This window comes from Ascaphus truei, chromosome 4 (assembly GCF_040206685.1).
Source record: "Ascaphus truei isolate aAscTru1 chromosome 4, aAscTru1.hap1, whole genome shotgun sequence".
NCBI lineage: Eukaryota > Metazoa > Chordata > Amphibia > Anura > Ascaphidae > Ascaphus > Ascaphus truei.
Genome location: NC_134486.1, coordinates 104004756 through 104021303, shown reverse-complemented (window position 1 = coordinate 104021303; position 16548 = coordinate 104004756). Strand labels below are relative to the sequence as shown.

General features: G+C 38.3%; 1 protein-coding gene across 1 annotated transcript in view; it reads right to left on the bottom strand.

Moving 5' to 3' along the window:
- Window positions 1-643: 643 nt before the first annotated feature.
- The window catches only part of ACSS1 (acyl-CoA synthetase short chain family member 1), a 128744-nt gene continuing 112839 nt past the window's right edge, over window positions 644-16548 (bottom strand). The window contains exons 13-14 of the mRNA XM_075596301.1: window positions 9672-9793; window positions 644-2814 (exon numbers count right to left, since the gene is read on the bottom strand). Of these exons, the coding sequence (XP_075452416.1) occupies window positions 2638-2814; window positions 9672-9793 (299 nt within the window). The 3' untranslated portion in view covers window positions 644-2637. The remainder of the gene's footprint in view (window positions 2815-9671; window positions 9794-16548) is intronic.

Genomic DNA, 16548 nt, shown 5'->3' with positions numbered 1-16548 from the left:
GTTTTGTCCATGTATTTTATTATGTTATACTTCAACTATTTAAAACAGTGCTGTACAGCTCTGTTCAAGAGGTTATAGACCTGCAGGGGTTAACACTCTTGCAAAATGAGCTATCACATTAGAGGTAATTAAATCCATTTGGCATTGTACCGTAAGCCTGGGGGCAGTCCTTGTATGAGCATATAACTATGTGGTTCAGTTGGGTATTGTTTACCTGGACCCTGTGATTGGATTATGCCCATTGTTGCGAAACCAGGGAGAGGTTGACCACCTGCTAAGAGGATTTGCCTTTCAAAACTAGAGCATTGTCCGAAGAGCCAACTGGTTCTCCGCTCATCCGGGATTAACAACACCAGGCATAGTGGAAGTGTGTGCTTACAGGGGTCTGTGTGAGAGCCCCTGTATAGAGACTGAGGCATCAGGCGGAGCTGTGGTCTGGAGCTGTTTCGAGTGCTGGATCGTTGGGGTGCAACCCCTCATCACATGGAGGAACCAGCAAACCCTCATCACTTGGAGGAACCATGCCTGGAGAGCCAAGCTGCGGCGGCCTCCAGGGGTACGTTTGGTACATCTAGTAGAGCGGGTGACGATCTTTGTTTTATTACACCACAAAGAAAAGAAAACAAAAAGAAATACACAGCAGTATCAAGATAAAATGATTTAATGAAGGTCGAAATATTTATTAAAATCTTTACATACAAACGTGTGTGCTTCTCTCCTCTGTACCATGTATATTTGTCAGGTAGGATTTTATTTTAACATTTTGACCAAGCTACTGTAATGTGTAAAGCACATGGGCCTTCTGAATAAAGGCCTAATTGTGACTATTTTACTGTAGTTCTGACAGGTTTGGGTCGGCTGCTAAAATTAAGATGCTTATTGCAAATGCACAGTGCTGATTTTAGCACAGTGTGATTGCCGATTTTGATTATAAACCCTGCTACTGATACAATTTAATTCATATATACTGCCTATTTGGGTTTTATTGTGGCTATTAGAGTTCCAATAAATGCCTAATTGCATCACAATGTGATTGATCTTATGCAGTGCAATATTACTGAAATAGTGTCATTAATGTATGTTACCTGTTGGGCTATATTGTAATTTCAACAATCAATCTCTGCCTAGTTGTGTCATTATGTAATATAGTTTTAAGTATGATTTAAAGAATCCATCTTTGGGTTTAATTATAACACTACAATGATTAGTTCAAACTTAGCTCAATGCTTGATAAAGCTCCAGGCAGGAGCGAAACGTGCATCAGACAGGCTGCGGGTGGGCCAGTATAGCATGGGTAATTGGACGCAGAGCAACACATGATTTTGCAGCAAGAGCGGAAAAAGCTCTGCTTTAGAACAGGACAGTGGTCGGCACTCTCTCTCTCTCTAGTGTACAGGCAGCACTTTATGGGATCTCTAAGGTATTTAGTGTCTTATACTCAGGGATAGCACTAAATCCTAGCACTGTTAAATCCTAACAGACTATTCTGCATTGAGCCGAGTTTAACCTAATCATTGTAGCCTCATAATTCAGCCCAAAGGGGACAAATGGATTATTTAAAACCTACCTAAAACTAAATTACACAGTGACACAAAAAGGCAGTCTGATTGCTGAAATTACAACAATATAGCCCATTAGGCAACATACATTAATTACACTATTCCAGTAATAGTGCACTGCATAAGATCAATAACATTGTGATACAATTAGGCAATCATTGGAAATTTAATTACAATAATACAACCCAAATAGGAGGTATATATAAATTAAGTTGAATCAGTACCAGGATTTGTACTTAAAGTGAGCAATCACACTGTGATACAATCACTCAGCAATATCTGCAAGGCTAATCATTATCAAATCATTCAATATTTACCCACATATACACTCCACTTTTAACGAGATACTATACATACTGTAGGTACAATATTGTCCATCTAATTTATATGTTATTTTCTAGAAATGTGCATGAGCATCTCTTTAAATTGTATATAATTAAAGCTTATATTTAAATTAAATTAACCATTTCAACTTGTCACTTGAGTGTATTTTGACTTTGAAGCGGGTGCTTTTTTTCCTCACACCCAAGTTGTTACCTTATATATTTACCTACTAAATTTGAACCTTCTCATATCCAGTGGGGATTAAAGTGGCACATAAAGAATATCAACTGGGGATAGTGAACCTAGAGCAGTTTCTGCATGTTTTTTTCTATTTTTGTTTATTGCAAAGCTGTAACATGGGGTGAAAAGTAAAGCATGTATACTTTATTTCCAATTTTCAGCTCACAGCCAGTTTAAAACGTCTTTGTTAAAGGGCAGGAGAACTGACATATGATCCTTTAATGGTTTTAATATCTCTGGATTCGGTTATCACCAGTTTATCCATGTATCAGCCCAACTCCCATCTTTGTGCTATTGAATAAAGAGGAAAATGTAACTTATTAGGCCCAGGAAGGGTCTGAAACTTAAAGCACAGTGCTGCAAGCCTCTTCATAACTAAATGGGGTAACCTCTTCACTGCTGGAAGGTCCAGCAGGTTCCTCCAATGGCAATAGTGTTTGAGAAGACAAAGATGACCTAAACCTTCTCCGTGTCCTTTAGTTCCAGATTGATACAGAGGAATGTTGTCAGCCCATTATTTGCCGGGCTTATCCATCTTATATTTCTGATGAGCCTCTAGTATTTCTGTGATGACGCTCGAATCCTCCAGTGTGGTTATATCACCCAGGTCTTCAGTTTGGTTAGTGACGATTTTCCTCAGCACCCGCCTCATGATTTTCCCAGAGCGTGTTTTAGGGAGGCGTTTTACCACCTAAGATATAAAGACCATATCAAATACACTTGGTAAAAGAACTTATTCTTGATAACTGAAATTCAATATGATAATTACTTGTTTCATTTTATTATGCCATATTTTATATATATATATATACACACATACTGATCGAGCCAGCTTTATTTTACCTACTGATAATGCAGAATATTGGGTTATCAGAGAGTTTCCATAGGATTCAATAGTGATGAGGCAGAATATCACACAATATCCAACCATAACGCAAAAAAACAAGAAAACAACAGGCGCACTCATGGTGTAGTATGTCAATAAAATTTATATAGGACTGGAAAGGAATAAAATTGTGCACTCACAAACGTGATAAGCATGTATGAGTAAAACTCAATCGCCAGCGGGGACAGGATAGCAGGGTATTGTCTAGGGGCTCCACCGTGTGCTGCAGGTGTCAGTAGCTCCGTGGCCTCCGTGTACCGGACGCTTCCTCACTCCAATCTCGCGAGAGTCGTGACGTCAGCGGGAGCTCGTCCAACTCCAATACCGCGAGAATTGTGGCGTCAACGGGAACATTCAAGTGACGGGAGAATATGGACAGTCTCTCAACTCCTCTCCCTGCACCCGCTGGATACAATGCTTTGTATAAAGTCCGTAATAGGAAGTTGTTGAAAATGCGCAATTGTACAAATAATGCAATTGTGCTGATAAAAGTGATCCGAAACACACCCTATGCGTTTCGTCCTTAAGACTTCATCAAGGGGTATGAAACACAAATGGCTACAGACGTAATTTATACATATGTGACCAATCAAAAACTAGACATTACTAATTGCATAATTGATAACATAGGAGTAAATTAACTCCTTTCACTGCTGATAAGGAACAAATATATATGTAATGATTGTTGCTAATACAAACAATATATTCCATTAAATAGAAATCAGTCAATACAATACAATATATATATATATATATATATATATATATATATATATATACATGTGAATATACATGAAATTACATTAAAAAACTTTAAAAAAAGGATTGAAATGCGCAAAAGGATATAATTGATATTCTATATAAATGATGATGTATGTATACATGAAATATATGGAGAGATTGTTATGGTTAGGTACAAAAAGAGATTCAGGGGGACAACCATTATCTAAATGCAAAAATAAAATTAAAAATAAATAATTAATGATTATTAATTTAGGAAAATTAATTCAAAAATAATTATAAAATAAAAATATATAACTATAATTATAATTACAATTTAAATTTATACACCTAAATAGGGATGGAGGGATCACAGAGAGCAGAACACAGATGCAGAGACCAATGGTGACCAGTGGCAAAAGGCATCACAATAATTGTTAATATAAATGATATCATAATAATAATAAGATATTGATATAAATAATAATAAAGGATAAATAAAAATATTAGATAATATATAAAGATAACCTCAATACCCACAATATCCTCAGTATCAAGAGGGAGATTCACAATAATTGTATATATAGATGTATATATTTAACCAGACTAATTGTCAGAAACGTAACACAATCAAAAAGTGTGTCAGAGATGGATTATAGAAACGTAATAAGACATGTAATATTAAACAAATGACTATTGTCAATCTGAAGGGAACAAAAAGAACTCGTTCAAACCAGACCTCCAGAGAGACTAGTCAACAATATGGGATCAGAAAGCTAAACCACTGTGCTAATGTCAATGGTATCATTAAGACTATTGGGATGGAGAGTCCCCAAAACATATACCCAATATGTTTCCCTAGTACATAGTTGTTTAAATCTATCCCCTCCTAAAAAGGAGGGTGGGATGTATTCTATGCCCATAATGGACAGAGAACAAGGATCTTTGGCATGAGTGTTAGTGTAATGACGTGATAAACTATGTAAATGATAACCATGTGTTACATTTCTTCAGTGCTCAAGGAATCTTGTGCTTAATGCCCTGGAAGTGCCGCCCACATATTCCAGGCCGCACTGACATGATATAAGGTATACCACATACATACTTAGGCAATTGATATAACTATTAACCTTATATGAAGTGCAATTACTATATGATGTAAAGCTGTGACCTATATTCAAATGCCTACATGTTATACAGCGACTTCTTCCACAAGAGAAATTGCCACTAGGTAGTGAATTTTTAGATAAATCTGAATGTGAATCCTGTAAAGACTTCAATTTGCCTGGGGCTAAAATAGTTTTTAGCTCCTTGCCTTTTTAAAGATTATAGGTGCTCGTGCAGGGATCAAAGATCCAATAATAGGGTCATTCTGAATGGTACCAGTGTTTGTTAAACACTTGTTTAATCGTATGTGATAATTGACCAAATTGGGTAATGAATTTAGGGTTAGACTGAGTAACAGTATGTTTCGTCTTGACAATTCTATCCGACTCCGATCTGGCCCTCGACTTCTCTAACAAAGACACCCTATCAGTATTACTGGCTTCAAGGAATGAACAGAAAAAGTGACAGAGGTCACAGCAGTCCCTTATTAATTGCACTCTAGCAGAATGATGGGATACCTAACTCATTAGAAGGAAACACATAAAATATAATGTGTATATATATGATAAACCCTAAAAGTGTCACGTTCAAGACACATCAAATTAGCAAATCCTAACAGATATGTGCCTTCCTAAATATATCAGGAAACGAGTCAATAGTATCACTCATCAATGATTAACAGACCTATTGCAGATCGATGGCACACAAAGGGGTTAACCTCCAAAAAGATATAGGTATCCTCAGTAGGGATCTAAGTCCCAGATGTAAAAGACAATAAGGGGATACAATATCCACTAGAAGACTAATGTCTAAATAGTAAATGATCAAACAATGTATAATATAATGATAGTTCAACCAGAATGACCAATTATATACACAGATAAGGTCTAGTAGCCAAAATATAATAGAAACATCCAGAGATAAAATAAAAAAATAATAAAAAATAAAAAAGGTCTGTACCGCCCCTTACTTACGCGATTAGCTTTTTAGGAGAATACACCTCCAGCCAAACGCTTAAGATGTTCTTGGAGTGGCTGGATACCACTCCCTACACCTTGACAAAGTGCTTTGTGGGCGTGAAACGTACGTCGGTTTTTAGTGACGTCACCGCTGTGACGTCATCAGGGAGCGCACGAGTGGAGCAGGGAGAAGAAGCATACTGAAGTAGCACGGTCTCAACAGCTAAACTAGGTCGTATTCATCTGTAATCAAGCCTTACAGCATTTCAGCATACACACCCCTGCACACAAGGGATACATAGGTTTCTTTTGGTTGCCCTGTCAACACTCTCCTGTCCATGTACATTTCCCATATGCACCCTATTCTTAAACACAGATGTAATTTATGTACGAGAGCGGCAGCATTTCTGTATCCTTTATAAATAATATACCAAAAAGCCAGTTCTTCAGGATCCGACGCAACTGTTCTATGGATTCGGATTTTCATACTCAGGGTGAGATTTTGTCCAACAAATTTCATGTTAAGGGCTATGACAAAGATGTGGTAAGCAAGGAATTCATTGAAGCCAGTAATACTGATAGGGTGTCTTTGTTAGAGAAGTCGAGGGCCAGATCGGAGTCGGATAGAATTGTCAAGACGAAACATACTGTTACTCAGTCTAACCCTAAATTCATTACCCAATTTAGTCAATTATCACATACGATTAAACAAGTGTTTAAGAAACACTGGTATCATTCAGAATGACCCTATTATTGGATCTTTGGTCCCTGCACGAGCACCTATAATCTTTAAAAAGGCAAGGAGCTTAAAAACTATTTTAGCCCCTAGCAAATTGAAGTCTTTACAGGATTCACATTCAGATTTATCTAAAAATTCACTACCTAGTGGCAATTTCTCTGGTGGGAGAAGTCGATGTATAACATGTAGGCATTTGAATATAGGTCACAGCTTTACATCATATAGTAATGGCACTTCATATAAGGTTAATAGTTATATCAATTGCCTAAGTATGTATGTGGTATACCTTATATCATGTCAGTGCGGCCTGCAATATGTGGGCCGCACTTCCAGGGCATTAAGCACAAGATCCCTTGAGCACCGAAGAAATGTAACACATGGTTATCATTTATATCGTTTATCACGTCATTACACTAACACTCATGCCAAAGTACTTGTTCTCTGTCCATTATGGGCATAGAATACATACCACCTTCCTTTTTAGGAGGGGATAGATTTAAACAACTATGTACTAGGGAAACATATTGGGTACATGTTTTGGGGACTCTCCATCCCAATGGTCTTAATGATACCATTGACATTAGCACAGTGGTTTAGCTTTCTGATCCCATATTGTTGACTAGTCTCTCTGGAGGTCTGGTTTGAACGAGTTCTTCTTGTTCCCTTCAGATTGACAATAGTCATTTGTTTAATATTACATGTCATATTAAGTTTCTATAATCCATCTCTGACACACTTTGTTTGTGTTACGTTTCTGACAATTAGTCTGGTTAAATATATACATATATATATATACAATTATTGTGAATCTCCCTCTTGATACTGAGATATTGTGGGTATTGAGGTTATCTTTATATATTTTCTAATATTTTTATTTATCATTTATTATTATTTATAAAGTATTATATATTATTATTTATATCAATATCTTATTATTATTATGATATCATTTATATTAACAATTATTGTGATGCCTTTTGCCACTGGTCACCATTGGTCTCTGCATCTGTGTTCTGCTCTCTGTGATCCCTCCATCCCTATTTAGGTGTTTTAATTTAAATTGTTATTATAATTATATATTTTTATTTTATTTTTTAATTATTTTTTAATTAATTTTCCTAAATTAATAATCATTAATTATTTATTTTTTATTTTATTTTTGCATTTAGATAATGGTTGTCCCTCTGAATCTCTTTTTGTACCTAACTATAACAATCTCTCCATATATTTCATGTATACATACATCATCATTTATATAGAATATCAATTATATCCTTTTGCACATTTCAATCCTTTTTTTAAAGTTTTTTTAATGTAATTTCATGTATATTCACTTGTATATATATAGTGTATTGACTGATTTCTATTTAATGGAATATATTGTTTGTATTACTGTAGCAACAATCATTACATATATATTTGTTCCTTATCAGCAGTGAAAGGAGTTAATTTACTCCTATGTTATCAATTATGCAATTAGTAATGTCTAGTTTTTGATTGGTCACTATATGTATAAATTACATCTGTAGCCATTTATGTTTCATACCCCTTGATGAAGTCTTAAGGACGAAACGCGTAGGGTGTGTTTAGGATCACTTTTATCAGCACAATTGCATTATTTGTACAATTACGCATTTTCAACAACTTCCTATTACGGACTTTATCCAAAGCATTGTATCCAGCGGGTGCAGGGAGAGGTGTTGAGAGACTCTCCATATTCTCCTGTCACTTGAATGTTCCCCTTGACGTCACGATTCTTGCGGTATTGGAGTTGGACGAGCTCCCGCTGACGTCACGACTCTCGCGAGATTGGAGTGAGGAAGCTTCTGGTACACGGAGGCCACGGAGCTACTGACACCTGTAGCACACGGTGGAGCCCCTAGACAATACCCTGCTATCCTGTCCCCGCTGGCGATTGAGTTTTACTCATACATGCTTATGTTCTTGTCACGTTTGTGAGTGCGCAATTTTTTATTCCTTTCCAGTCCTATATAAATTTTATTTACATACTACACCATGAGTGCACCTGTTGTTTTCTTGTTTTTGTCCTAGATATCCTTGAGGGATTTGGTGGTCCCTTTATCAGGCTGCAGTACTCTGGAGGACAGTACCCACATTTTTTGGATTGGACTTTTTATTGTATCGTATAATTTATGATCATATATATATATTTCTTCTATGTACATATAATTTTTTGTGTTTTTTTTTATCCATATATATCTGTTTTTACATTTATGGTTTAATTATTTATTGGTTACAGTCATCCCACAGCACATTGGGTTTGTGCTAGGGGAGTTTTGGTAGGCGCTACCAATTTTTCTTCTTTTTCATATAAATATATAAATATATATATATATATTCTATGTGAGTGTGACATACACATTGCATGTCTACACATTCACTTGAATGTGCTGTCTTTTAGATGCATTATGGCTTAGCACTGTTCAATAAATATAGCCCTCTATGTCTAGACATTGAGGAGTAATACATGAGTTAAAATATCAAGGAGTGATAGAGTACAAAATATTTTTAGAGCAAAGTAATAACTTACAACTGAGTTATTTCGCCAAAACAATACAGTACTAATTCACACAGACCCTTAAAATAGCCGCATGCTAGTCTACATTTGATTTATATCATAATATTTGTATTAGAAAAGGGTACATTTCCCATTTGGAAAACTTTTAGAAAACTCAATTTTGATTTTTAAATTCGCCTATATATGAGCATGCTGAAACTCTGCTTTCTGGGTGCAATTTTGTTCTGTGATGATTGAATTGGAGCTACTTTGCCAGGTTGTGTATTTTATACTGTGATAGCGAAGCCAACACTTAATGTCCGTCATTTCTATGCAAAGCACGCAGCCGTGAAACCATGCATACTGTATAAGCAAAGACTAATATGAATTAATTTATTTACTCTTAATTATAGCAGCACGTACGTGGTCACCACGTCAAGTCCTTGAGAGTTCACATTTCCTAATGAGTAAGTCAAAGTTCACCAACTCGTCAATTAAAAATGATCAAAATGTTACAGATTATACTTGTGATATATTTGGTAGTTCATTGCATGCTACTCAATGTAAGTATTTCCATAAGCACAACACATTTATGACATATTAGAATCCGCTGACTCACCATGATATGATCAGGAACCGCATATTTTGCAATCTTGGTAGCTACAATGGATTTGAGCTCCTCTAAAATAGCTTTTTCAGGGAGACTTAGATTTTCCTTTAACACCACAAAAGCAAATGCAGCTGGAAGATAAAAGACAAATAATGCAACATAATATATTAGTGATCAATAAAGAATGAGGATTTTAATATACTGTCTACGTATTTGTAAAGACACACAATACAATAGACATTAATAAAGTACATTGTTTTTCTGGGTATCTCCTGCACTGCCCCATTACCTGTCATACATATTTGTTTTACTTACTGATCCTAACACCAAGAGCCTTGCCGGAGATATTGAACTTCTATTTCCCTGCCTTTCCAAAAAGACAATATGGCAACTGTTGGGCCATTTGCCAAAAGTAACATCAGCATTGCATGTAGCATTCTTCATACTCATTGACCAGTACGGCCTGTGACCATAAACTTGTGACCATATACTTTCTAAAAGTGCCAAGAATGGAGGCTTGGAGCACTTAGTGTGTGTAAGGTGTGCAACACTTTGTGCGCCAATTGTTTCCTAGATGTGCAAAATTAAAATATGATTGTCATTCTCTGATTATCAAATCCCACTAAGCATAGGAATTCAAATGAACAATAAGAATACTAGTGATCAGCATTCGCTGTGGTCATTTATCAAAGTCACCCAGCTATAGAACTACAAATACTGTGTAAAAAACTTGCAGATGTATTCAATGAAAACTCCCCATTGATTACAGGTTGTTGTTGATATGTATTTTTTCAGATGCTGACCTTTGTTATAACCACTGTCTGACTTACTGCAGTGTCATAAAACTTAAAACCCTTGGCAGAGATAACGTACACAATGAAACCCGTTTCTGGCTCATTTTCTTATCACTGAGTTAATTACCGTGTATATAAATAAAGAGATGAATGAGAGGCATACGGTGCAAAATTCAAAACAAGTTTTTGTGATTTCTCATTACAGCATGGCCAGCACCCAAGACACAGTATTACATGATCCAATGGAAAAACCAATCAGATGTTAGCTGGATGATTACCAAACTGAGCACTGGCACCTTTTCTGATGTATTGCATGCATTAGTTCAACTTAACAACATACAGCTGCGGCCGCCTTTATCCTAATGCAGCCGTATTGGCGCAACTCTGATAACCGCAGGCAGATTTTTTTCCCCCCGGAATATGTTCCGGTATTTTAGCGCTCGTAATATTAGCATTTTATTAGCGCTGTCTGCAATACTGCAATACCGTTTAAAAACTCAGGGGGCGTTCGCGAGCTGTTGCCTTCAAAGTCTAATACTTTAGCAGTTCAACCTACAGTACGTCGCAAATTTGCATATTTATACATGCATGTGCAGTGCTGTATGTCTCCTTTGAACATTGTTGAAACGCACAGGCGTGTACTGTAACAGTATCACATTTCGGCATATACAGCGCTCTCCCCTCGCTCGCCCACGCACACACACAGGCTAATTTACTGCACTGCAGTACTTCAACTTCTTATCTTATCTACAGTACAGTACACCTCTCCCACACCATTCCTTTGAATGTGTGTCTTTCTGGTTTCAATCACATTTCTGCTTGCTAGCTGATGATTACTGCGCATGCGTCTATAACTTCACCACTGCTTGCTTGCGAAGTTCAAGAGTGAGTGACCAAAATTTTTTTTTTTTTTCTCGTCATTTTTTATTTTCTCCACAAGCCTGCCTAAACCATCTTGATATTACGATATTCAATCTGTGCTGTAGCTTTTGACTGCGACACTGTGCGTTTGACTGCACATGGTTGATTTGTGTGGTTTTTAAGTATTTGGGGATGTGAGATCAAATTATTGTGATGACCTGCCTTTTGAAAATATGTAATTTCTTTGAACTACAGTACAGCTAATCCTTCATGCAGCTGTAGCCTGTACCCCCCTCCCCCACGCAAAACACACAAGGCTCGCTCAAGGATTTGAACCTCTTATCGACACCTCTCAAGAACCATTCCGTTTCTAAAACTTGTCATTGTGCTTTTAATCGTCCGTCCCTAGCCGAGCATCACTTCTCTGCGCCTGCGTGTAATCCTCTTTGGGATGGGAGCAACATAGCTGATGATTACTGTGCATGCGCCTATAACTTCACCACTGCTTGCTTGCGAAGTTCAAGAGTGAGTGACCAAAAAAAAAAGCTGTAGTTTTTGACTGCGACACTGTGTGTTTGACTGCACATGGTTGATTTGTGTGGTTTTTATGTATTTGGGGGTGTGGGGATCAAATTATTACGACGACCTGCCTGTTGAAAATATGTCATGTCTTTGAACTACAATACAGCTAATCCTTCATGCGGCTTTAGCCCCGTACCCCCCGCAGACACACACAGGGCTCGCTCAAGGATTACAACCTATTATCGACACCTCTCCAGAACCATTCCATTTCTAATGCTTGTCATTGTGCTTTTCAACCTCTCTCACACCATTTGTTAATTTTCCTATTGTTGGCTTTCCCTTTTGTTAATCTGATTATGTAACCAATTATTAAAAAGTAACCAATTATTATTGTCTTCTTGAAGAATCCCCCCCACACACATTCACAGTGAATTTAAAGTTCAAAGAAATAAAATCTTAAAATAAAATACATATTTAATTACATTATCAGGAAAGAAAAATACAAATAATCATTGAGAGAGGGGGGGGATGAAAATTGAGGGCCGTTGGATACTCATGAATAATGCACATTGATAATAATAAAAACAGTAATACAAATTTTCCGTCTTTATCTTCTTCCTCATTCTGTGTAGTTCATTGAGAGAGGGGAGGTTTTGTGTAAATCATGACTGCAGTTTAGATACACTTTACTGTACACACAGTTCACAAACTTTACACATGATACCCCCCCTCTTCCCCAGTCCATCCTTTTTTTTCTGAAAAGACAAGAAAATAAAAAAATAGTGCAGTTATGTGCATACTGTATTATGGCAATGTGTACTGTATAGCTACTCCATATTGGACTACAGTATGCAGATAGTACTGTCAAACTAGTCTATACTGGAACTACTGAATACTGTAGCTACTGTTAAATACTTTGTAACCAGGTTACAGTGTTAGTGCTGCTCTCTCAGGAAAGAAAAAATCTGTGCCATACTTACCTGTATCATACTGTACTTACAGTACCATACAACAGTACAGTACTATACCATACTACCTTCGTGATGCTTGCCCATTACGCGCGATCACAATGGCCAACACAGTCGCAATATGGTCAATATATTTATTGCGTCGTTCCACGGTGAGTACATCGTTCCAAAAACTCATTATGCCTTGCGCCAACTCATCTTTATGGAGGGTTTCACGATTTTTCGGATATGGTCCTTCAGCTGATGCCAGACCATTTCGATAGGATTGAAGCCTGGCGATCTGTCATTGGAGGGGGAAAAAAAGGACAATTAGTTAAAGAGATACAGTACACAGTAAAAAAAGTGGGAAAAATGAGACACGGTTACTGCACTTACTCCACTGGCGTCTTCACCCAGTTGATACCGCGCTCAAGAATATGCGCTGTTGACGCTGTGTGCTTCGGATCGTTGTCCTGGTAGAAACGATGACCATCTGGGAACTCACGTGTGATGTATTCAACAATCTCAGGCACAATTTGCTCTTGGAAAAAAGATTTATTCATGATTCCTATAACAAGAAAAGAAAAGTGCTCAAAAAACTGCACACTAGTACAGTACAGTGCATAAGGCAAAAGCGTGTGACTTATTTTACATTCAAAGATGACATTGCATCCTGGTCCACGCCTAGAGATGGCACCCCACACATGCATCTTCACTGGGTGTTTTGGACGTGGCTTCATAGATACGCGACCTTTTTTGTGGAATGCAAAGGTGGCAAATCTCTCCAGCGATACAGTAGACTCGTCAGTGAAGATGCAATCCTGGAACGTTTCTCCACTGTCGATCCATGCCTGGGCCTGGACCACTCTCTTGATCTTGTTAATTTCCCTTATCATAGGGTACGCTCTGTAATGACAAGGAATAATTTTATAGGTACAGTACAGTTTCTTAAACAACACTTTAACCTCCTGTACTGTCCAGTACTAACCTCACACGTCCATATTTCCATCCAATTCTGCGTCTCATCTTCTTTATGCTGGTCTCGGATACAATGAGATTGTGATTTTGCAGCAGAGTGTATTTGACTCTTAAGGCACTCTTCTCATCATTCTCTTCACTTATTTTGTTGACCAGAAGAGTTGTCTCCCTACAGTGTACAGAAAAACAACAATCCGGTAAGTTACAGTGCAGTAGGCCACAAGTACAGCACATCATTTACAGTAAACAATTATAGATGCAGCAATATAAACAATAATAGATATACTGTATTATATACTGTAGTTATATAAATATACTGAAATAACTATAAAATTAGATAGATCTATACTATATAGTTATATTAATATGCAGCAATATAAACAATAATAGATATACTGTATTATATAGTTATATAAATATACTTACGTGTTAGTTACCGTTGGTGTCCTCGTGCATTGTTTGGTTTTTCCGTGTGCATGATAGCACACGGTGGTTGATGGCACAATGAGGCCAGAAGCAGCTAACAAGCGTTGGATATCTGCAATTCGTTGTCCACTCGTGTACATCTCCTTAATTCTCATGCTGAGATCCTTTGAAATCTTTTTAACAGGCATAGCTGCGAGTAGAAAGAAATACAAGCACAAGAATGTATATTCGATGTTTATTCAATGTGCAGTGAATCCACAACAGGGATGGTGTATTTATACGTTAATGACTCACATTAGAGTATGCCCACTTTTAACACCTGTACCTCGTCGCCATGCATAAAAGGTTACACATTTTGCATAGCCCACCACTCGATGATCTGTATCTGAACTTGCCCTTGTCCAGATACTGCATTGTGCCATCTACTTCCATGGATCAACCCCGATTCTACAGATGCAGGAAGCCACTCGCCTCTGCCGTGCCTATCACACAGAAAAAGCGAAAGGCGGCAGCCGTTTCCAAGCCAAAGCCAAAGCGACAAGCTAAGGCTAATAAAGAAAACCTTCTGCTGACCCCAAAGGCTAAGGGTTTTAATACACGTAAGCTTTATTATGTCAAGAAGAAATTCGGTGATGTACACTCAAGGCAAAACAAATGGCAGCCAACCCATCGAACCCGCAGGCCACTTCCTCGATTACGCTTCGACGTCTCTGCCGCTGCTCTCCCGGAAATCTACAGTCCAACTTCTCCACTACTCGTCCACGACGCTGCCGCCGCTCTCCCGGAGACCCACAGCCCATCTTCTCCACTACTCTTCGACGACGCTGCTGCTGGTCTCACGGAAATCCACGGGTCACTTTCTCCATTACGCTTAGACGACTCTGCTGCTTCTCGCCCGGAAATCCACAGGTCACTTTCTCCATCCCTCTTCGATGACGCTGCCGCTTCTCTCTCGGAAATCCACAGGTCACCTCCTCCATCCTTCTTCGACGACGCTGCCGCTTCTCCCCAGGGAACCCCCATCTCATCCTCCGTAGCACCCATCCACCCAGATGTCCACAGTACCCCATGCACAAGAACCAGCTTGTTAGACTGCATGCTGAATGGGTCGTTATCCCCGGGAACTTTACTATGCTGGTAAAGATAGATCTTCTTTTAGAGACCATGCTAAATAAGGATCAATGGATGGAGAAGATGGATCAACGGAAGGAGAAGATAGAGACTGATATAGCGGGGATACATAATTTGCTCGGTGTTCATGCCCCTGTATCCCCGACGCCGGAGCAGAAGGGTGGCATGGATGTGATGAATGGGACCTTCGACCACCTTCCAACACCAATCGCACCCCCTCCACCAGAAGAATTTGTGTACATGTATGCCGTTGACGAGGAGGATAACATGACAACCCCGTCAAGACCACGCCAGAAGACAACACGGTGACCAAGACAGGAGGAAAGCTTCCTCCCAGACAACCTACCCTCGCCCACTGCCACAAGTACACCCACTCCCAGAATCCAACCTACATACGCTTGCATCGATACGGTGCCCGACATCATCCTGCACGAGCTACCACCGGCATTCAGGGAGAAGTATAGGGTGATGAGTGCTGGTTTACCCCAGAAGTATGGCATGTTAATTTTTAAGCACCACGTGTCCTACTTGGTGTACTGTGTGTGGGACAAAAATATAAACTACGAAGGAAATCGCGAAAAAAGGGCGCTTCCTGAAATTTTAATAAGTACTATTGTGGAGGAATTGCGGCGCTATGTTTCAATTTCAGATCCTTTAATGAAAATCGTTCGAGACTCCATTAATGGCATTTTGCGTCATACAAGGCATCGGCCCTGAAGGAAAATCTGGTGGGGATCGAATTTGCGTGACTGTTCAACTGTTGTTTATTTTTTGACTTGTTGCTCGTTTTAACTTGTATTAATAAAGAAATGATTTTACTTACACAAGACCTGCACAACTCCAGTCCTCGAGGGCCGCAAACAGGCCCGGTTTTATCCTGAAAACCGGGCCTGTTTGCGGCCCTCGAGGACTGGAGTTGTGCAGGCCTGACTTACTGTATTGTACACCATCCTACTGTAAATATTTTGACTTTTTGTACTTTAATAAAGGAGATGTTGCGTGTTTTAAATTTTATTCATAAAGAATTTTTTTTACTAACACCATACTGTTGTGCTGTAAATGTTTTGATTTTCTGTACTTTAATAAAGGAGATGTTGCGTGTTTTAACTTGTATTAATAAAAAAATGTTTTTACTTACACAAGACCTGCACAATTCCAGTCCTCGTGGGCTGCAAACAGGCCCGGTTTTCAAGGTTATCCTGAAAACTGGGCCTGTTTGTGGCCCTC